The following is a 7614-nucleotide window of genomic DNA, read 5'->3' as shown; positions in this document are numbered from 1 at the left end:
CGTTCATGGTTTGCACCTCGGCGCTGAGGGCTTTCCTGCCTCTCCCGGTGCCTGTGCACACGTGGGGTTCTCAAATTAGGGAAGCACGGGCATCTCTCCTGCCCAGGCTGTCTGCCGGGCTGTTCAGATCAGGGAGGGGGTGATGGGGACGCGAGGCAGCTGCCTGCGTCGGGGTGCAGCAGCACCTCTCACGCTGCCCCTCTCCTTCCCAGGGTACCAGCCGGCCGTCCCATTACTACGTACTCTGGGATGACAACCGGTTCACCGCGGATGAGCTGCAGATCCTCACGTACCAGCTGTGCCATACTTACGTGCGCTGCACCCGCTCGGTCTCCATCCCGGCCCCGGCGTACTACGCCCGACTGGTGGCGTTCAGAGCGCGGTACCATCTCGTGGATAAGGAGCATGACAGGTGAGGGGGCTCTGCCGGGAGGGCAGACCCCAGCCGTGGGCAGGGGGCACGAGCTCCCTGCCCTGGCGTCTGGAAATGCCTCTGTCAGGGCAGCGCGGCAGCAGACCCTTTTTTGGGGGGTGGGGTGGTGTTGATCCACACATAGCTGCATCCTCTTAAGTCCCAGCCTAGGAGGAACAACTTGGGGGTAAAGGAGGGCTAAATCCCATCCTGGGCCTGGAGGAGCATCCCTGGGGTGTTTGAGTGTCTCCGGCCACCTTTTGGTGCCAGAATCTCTGCGGCACCGGGCACGGCCACCGGCACGTGCAGCATCCCCGCTCGCTGCAGTGAGATGCTTTCCTGTGCTGCCAGCACTCGCGGCCCCTGATCTCCGAGGGGGTTTCTCAGTGTTCCTGGGGGGGCGGAATATGAAATAATTATGCAGTGATTTCCTTGATTTTCAGTGGCGAGGGCAGCCATATATCTGGACAGAGCAACGGCAGAGACCCCCAGGCCTTGGCGAAGGCTGTGCAGGTTCATCAGGACACTTTACGTACCATGTACTTTGCTTGAAAGCCTAACTTTTGTTACCTCACTCAAGAAAGCTTTCAGATTTGTAGGAGCCATACAAAAAAGGAAGCATTGGGACACCTTGTTTATTTTCCAATGAGAAATCACTGCAGGGCAGGCAGCGTCGATTCGAGGCAGGAGACCAGCACCACGGGACAGAAAGATCCAACACCTTTGTAGGATTGGAAGAGACTGATGATTATTTTTTTAATTTTTCTGGCTTTGCAAAATTTTGACCTGACCAAACACACGAAGGCATTCAAGGAAGGGATAAGACTCCCAGGAGGCGGAAGCAGGTTTTCATTTTTAAGATGCAATACTATAGACTCCTGACTGTGAAATGGCGGATTTGGTCCTCCGTTGCCCACCAGGCGCTGGTAGGTATTTTTTGTGGGGGTTGGGGGGAGGGGATTTTTAGAGCCTTAAAACAGAAGACTAGATTTATAAAACTAATATTTTAGAATATGAGATGCTTTAATGGGTTAAGGGGAAAAACAACTAGTTTATAGGAGAATTCTAACACTAACAGTTCCCCACCCCCAAATAATTCCCCCCATATAATGTAAGGCACCCTAGCACTTAGCTCAGAACTGAAAACTGTCTTCCTTGTGTTAAAAGCTAGTTAGCTGCTGCCATTTGAAGCAACAGTCACAGACTTTTCCATGGGTGAGTGCCTTACTATGATGCTGCAAAATTTCAATGTTTTTAATCTTGTAAGGAAAACAGTAATCTTGTCTTGATGGTGGTCCATATTTCCATCTGAAGGAGTTAATTTCTATGGTCCTAAGTTGCAGTTTGTGTTAGATCACGACCTCATGGTGGTTAAACTCCATTGAAAGATGTGCACTTTCATATAGGACACGTTTAATGGCTGCTGACCCATTTTTGTTTCCAATGTACTACTTGTTATTTAAAACTGTTTCTGACAAATGGGGGCATCTTCATGGGCAGAGGACAGAAATCGCTATCAATTTTTTTCCTTTTTTCTTTTTTCTTTTTTTTTTTTTTTTCCTGAATTTTTATGATGGACACCGGGATTTTTTTACTAAACATTATTTTTATATGATACCGAGTCTGTTGCCAAAATACACGAGTCATTAACATTCTCAGAGTTTACATCCACCGCACTTCCTGAGGCTGTGCGCTCACGCCAGAGTTTTCCAACGTTTCCTGTCCGATGAGTGTTACCAACTGCAGCCCGTGCAGCGCCGGGTACTCCTCAGCGCCCGTCTCCCGTGTGCGTTCGGCACGCGCCTGCCCGGGTCGGCCGCTCTCTGAAGTACCACGTACCCCAGCTCCAGCACCTCCAAACTGTCACCCTCTCTGCTGCTAGGTTTTGCTGCTCTTTGTGTCATGATATCACTGATCTCATGCACAGGGTTTTTTATTCTGAAAGCACACCAGATTTGTTCCTTAGTCAGAATGATGAAATCCTTCTTATTGTCATGGGGGAAACTCCTACTGATTTGTGTTTGTAACAGGAAAAAAGCCTTTTTCCCCACAGTATCGTAGTGACTGCTTTTCGGACTCATTTTGCTGCCCAGAATGGCCGTTACGCACAGCGGGGCAGTAGTAGCAACTCATCACCAGTATCGCGGGGGCAGATTATCTGTTTGGTTCTCTTTTTTTTTTTTTTTTTTTTTTTTTCCCCCCCCCCATGAAAGTGTGCCCAGCGCTTCCTTCAAGAGAAAAAATGACGCGCACACTCCTGCCGAGCTCTTAAAGGGGAGAGCTCTGTTGTCATTTTACTGCCAAACGTGAACGCGTTTCCGAGGCAGATCCACCACAAGCGCTGCCCCTGTCAGCACGCGTGGACAGAAGCACACCTTTGCGTTTTGTACTTTCTGATGTTTAAACTTGCCTTGCCTTCATGAAAACCGCGTTGGTCATGTTGGCCCTTTGATCTGTCCTAACACCGGGAATTCACTCTACCCATTTTCTTTTTGGGCAACGTGTTTGTGAAAAATGAAGACATCAATATGCTATGCAAACTAAGTGCTGAGCCCACTGATGTCACGTTTTGTGAAGATCCTACGTTTAGCACAGTCCTATTTTTCCTCAAGACTACAGTATTTGGTTCATACTCTCCTTTGCACCTTGTGTCAACCTCCACTGCTGTATATCTGCAAGGTGACGGGGAGGAGACCAGGAACTATTCATGGTCAGTAGGGTAGTGAACTCTTAGGAAGGCTTTTAGAGAGTAGGGAACGCGTCAACACTAAGTGTCAACATGAGAAGCCTACATTCCTGTACACAAGTGCCTGCATAGTGACACAAATTCAGCACCTCTCCATCTCATCCTCAGAACTCTGGCTTGTGTTCACTGAAAGCAAAATGATCTCAGAGGGGCTGTACCCGCTCAACTTGTGTTAGAGAGCCCCTCGTTAAGAATAAAACCGGGGTTAAGGTCGAGGTTCTCGCTGCAAATCAGTTTGTTCACCAGCATTACAACGGGAAGCACCTGGCTGCTGTTCTGCAGCGAGGGGCGAAGGTATTTTGGTTTCTAGTTTTTATTTTAGTGTTTTAGTTGGGTCTAGAATTCCGAAATGTCTTTTAGTAGCTGTGGCATGGCACGTGCCATTTTTAACCATTTGAAAAGAGATAGTTGTGGGCATTTACAGAAACAGCTTGTTGCTCTGTAACAATTTTTTTTAACCTTGAGACTTGAAATGTAAAATGGACCTTTAAGATTTGCACTCATTTGTAAGGTGGCTGTTCATAGAAAACTATGAATGAAGACTTGCTGATGTAGCACCTACTTTTAACAGCAATTTTAACTACACAAAAGCTTCACAGCTTCTGAAACTCTCAGCTGTTGACTTGCAGATCCTGTTCTGCCCTTATTTCACCCTCTGCGTTGGGTTTTCATGGTTTTGAATAAATGAAAAAGCCAAACTCAGTAGCTGCTGTGCCCTTTAAACCCTATTTCCATTTCGAAGAAATTTAGGAGGGGTTTGAGTTACCCGCATGTTTTGTATAATGGACTATGCACTGTACCTTTACGCGGCTCCAGCATTCAGCATTTCTACCCTTTTCTTGTCCCGAGATGCCAACGAATCTCTGCATGTTGAGGTGCTGTGCATTTTGCTACCCATAGCGGATAGGTGTTAACCCAGATACATATCAGGATTTGTAGTTAGCCACAAACCCCACGCGGACATCCCGAATGGCTCCCGAGTCTCTGCCTTCTCCATGCGCACGTGTTCCTTCTGCAACTGGAAACATCGCCAGGTGCATGCAGTTGTGTGGGAAGAGGAGTAGCTGTCATTTACCTGTCAGTTGTTGAATGCTCTTTGTTTTGTTACCTCCCATCTGAACGTAACGGGGGCGAGAGGGCAGAGCAGCCCTCTCCCCAGAGCTTCTGGGGCGGTCGGGGTGTTCTGGTACTCGCAAGCGAACGGCCTGATGTCTTAGTCTCAAAAAGCCCAAGCATTCAACGTTGCCTCGCGGAAGGTTTTCTTCTTGGAAAATTAGCGTGAAGTAAAAGCATGTGATTCTTTCAGGAAGGGAAGCCAGACAGCAGGACAGCAATAAACAAGTGAAATTCATATCTTGCCTGAGTGATTTGCACTTCAATAGTTGTGAAAAAAAATTTACGGGACTCCAGTGCTTTTGTGTTTGATTTCTAGCCCCTTTCGTACCTCCTTTATATGAGCAAGTGTTGAACTGTACGCGGGGTGTTCATAGGACACTCTTTTTGGGTTGTTATTTTTCTTGTGGGTTTTGGTTGTTTTGGTTTTTTTTTTTTTCTTTTTTTTTTTGCTTTAGCTTGAACTCTGTATGGTCCATTTGTTAAATAGACGTGAGCAGTTGATGTACAGTACTTAACTAAACAAGCAGCAGCACAAAACTTATTTTATTAAGAAAATATGGCTTATATTTTAAAGGTTGAATATCAAATTTTTTTTTTTGTATGCGTGGAGTTGAGACTGGTAAAGAGTAACAAAATCCTTGGATTAGGCCAAAAGAAAATACTGTAAGATCCTAACCACCTCTTTATTAAAGAAAACGGTATGATTAAAGAGCTCCAGAACATTGTATTTATATTTGATTTGATTTGATTGCCTTTGTGGATATTTTTTTTTTAATTTTTTTTTTTTTTTTTTGCCTTGGTCCTGATTTTTGCTTGCAACTTTGACTTTGCAGTCCCAAGTGTCTGTTACCCTGTAACTGTTGGCAGAAGACCTAAATAAAAGCAATGTGAATACGTTGGGGTGACACTCCTGAGTCGGATTGCGTGGGGAAGGTACATCCGCAGGCCTGGCCGTTCGCTCGAGAAGGGCTTGGGGGCAACCGGTGAAATGCTGACTGCAGCTGAACTGCACCAGATACTGAGGAGACCCACACCCCCTCGCTTCCCAGATTTCAGTTTAACGAGAGATACACTTAAGCAAACAAGTACGTGCTGAAAACTTCTCGGAATATGGTAGCCGATTCCGCTCTTTATTAAAACGTCACCCGTCTGAGAACTGACTTCATTTGAGCTCCTCATTAGACACCAGAAGGGGTAATGGTTTTAAACTAAACCAGGGTAGGTTTAGACTAGATATAAGGAAGAAATTCTTTACAATGACGGTGGTGAAACCCTGGTAGGGGTTGCCCAGAGAGGGGGTGGAGGCCCCATCCCTGGAAGCATTCAAGGCCAGGTTGGACGGGGCTGTGAGCAACCTGATCTAGTTAGTGGTGTCCCTGCTCCTGCAGGGGGGTTGGACTCGATGACCTCTAGGGGTCCCTTCCCACCCAAAACATTCTATGATTCTAAGCGAACGTCAAAACGCGCTGCTTCTCCAGCCCCGGTGCGTGCTCTGGGGGCTACGAAAGGCCATTGGCTCCACGGCGCTTTAAGGACAGGTTTCAGGCTCCTTTTGGATTGGGGTTAAACTTGATCCTCTGGGCTTCTGTGCTGTGTCACGTTTTCCATTTCCCAGCCTTGGAATTCCTTGTAAACATCCCAGTCCTCTCCAACGCCAGCAGCTTAGGGTTGCGTCTTAGCGTCCAACGCTGGAGGTCGTTTGCCATCCTCTAAATTCTTTGGATCTCCTTGTGCCTTACCTTGCAAACGTGTATTGACATACCTTTAGACGGTGAATTATTTAGCAGTCGAGCTGTAACTGCAGGTATCTGAATAACGCGAAGCAATTTTAAGGAGGCGCTTGCTCATGGCACGCACGTGCTCACTAGCTAATTTACTTGAGCTGTAGCGCGCCGAATGTATTCCACTGAAGGGAGCATCCCTGCAGATTCTGCACGCGTCCTCCTGCTGGTTTTAATGGGGTGTCACTTTGTCTCCAAGTCCTTCTGTAGAACAGAAATCTTGTTCCGAGGGGACTGTTTCTGTGAGAGAGGTAGAGCAGAAAACTGTGCCTTGTGCAGCTGGGTCTGAAGTCCCGGAAAACAGATCGGACTCCTTGGTTTCAAGTGTTAGATGGGCATTTGAGCCCTGAGCCCTGGCCCCTGGTTCTGATTACAGTGTCCGAAGCTGCAGGAACAGCGGTGCTCGCATCCCGCTAAAGCGCATGCGTTTCGCAGAGATGTCCCCCTCCGCCGTGTCTGCTTGATCTGGGTGATCACATTTCCCCTTCCCTCTCAGGATTTCAGTTAAGGAAATGTTCTAGCAGTTTAGTTTTAATTTGCATGGGTTTAAAATCCTTACTGTGTAGCTTACCTGATAACTAAATTTACACTTTTAAAGACTGATTTAGTCTGGCAGTCTCCAGGATGGTTGTTCATTAAGAAATCTGAATTATGGAATTACGATACCTGAATTATGAATCTCAAACTCCTCTTCTGCTGGCCCAAAGCTCCAGTTCTTCAAAACCTCCCCAGCTGCCCCTCACCGCCAGGACAGGCGACATCGGATTTTCGTAACGACTAGCAGGTTCAAGCCTGCGGGGACAGGTCTCAATGTACTGTTCTTACCACAAAATGATCTTTTGGGGGAAGAGGAAATAGAATTAAGGGTGCTGCTGCCTGACCCAGCACTGAGCCCGGTACAGCTGAATCGCTTCCCCACACGCACACGATCGCGTTGCTCGTTTCACCCTCTGCCTGCTTGGTGACAGTTTGTGTACCAAATCTGTGACAAAGTGGTACTAAACATTGTTATAAAGTGCCGCAGAAGACTGAGGAAAGGGCAGATGTATGCTCTGAATTTATGCGCATCTAGTGAATCATAGTCTTTATTCCTCTCATCAACCCTAGTTACTTAAGAGTCTCATTGCTCCTCTGCAGATTGGAAGAATAAGCACAAGCCTGATGCCAGTCCTTTGGTTGTTATGGGAATGCTGAAGGATAATGTGCATTTATCAGGTTTTTTAGTCAGTTGAGCGTACACTCATCAGATGTCTTTACATCTCACTCCCCGAGAAGGCCGCGTTGAAGCCTTGCGGGAGGAAGGCCGCCTAGTCACACGTGCACCCTCACGATGCGCAGCAGCGCTTCATATTTCAGCCTTGCCTACAATTGCCTCGCTTCGTGCTTCGCCCTCCGAGCCCAGGCTGCAGCGCTCTCCGTGCCGTTTCGCAGGATCCCCTCCAGCCGGCCCAGCACGCAGCCCTGCGCGCTCTGCCTGTTACCAGGTTTGTCAGCACAGAGGAGAAGGCCGGCATGTTCAGCCAGGGCTGGCGGCAGCGCGTGCGGAACGTGCCGGCAGC

General features: G+C 47.8%; 1 protein-coding gene across 1 annotated transcript in view; it reads left to right on the top strand.

Moving 5' to 3' along the window:
• The window catches only part of AGO1 (argonaute RISC component 1), an 18617-nt gene extending 13416 nt beyond the window's left edge, over positions 1-5201 (top strand). Inside the window, exons 16-18 of the mRNA XM_035890918.1 lie at positions 213-412; positions 856-1338; positions 5108-5201. Of these exons, the coding sequence (XP_035746811.1) occupies positions 213-412; positions 856-964 (309 nt within the window). The 3' untranslated portion in view covers positions 965-1338; positions 5108-5201. The remainder of the gene's footprint in view (positions 1-212; positions 413-855; positions 1339-5107) is intronic.
• The last annotated feature ends 2413 nt before the right edge of the window (positions 5202-7614 follow it).

Source organism: Egretta garzetta, unplaced genomic scaffold (assembly GCF_000687185.1).
Source record: "Egretta garzetta isolate BGI_Z169 unplaced genomic scaffold, ASM68718v1 scaffold443, whole genome shotgun sequence".
NCBI lineage: Eukaryota > Metazoa > Chordata > Aves > Pelecaniformes > Ardeidae > Egretta > Egretta garzetta.
The sequence above is the reverse complement of the archived record's forward strand: the minus strand, read 5'-3'. Positions and strand labels throughout refer to the sequence as shown.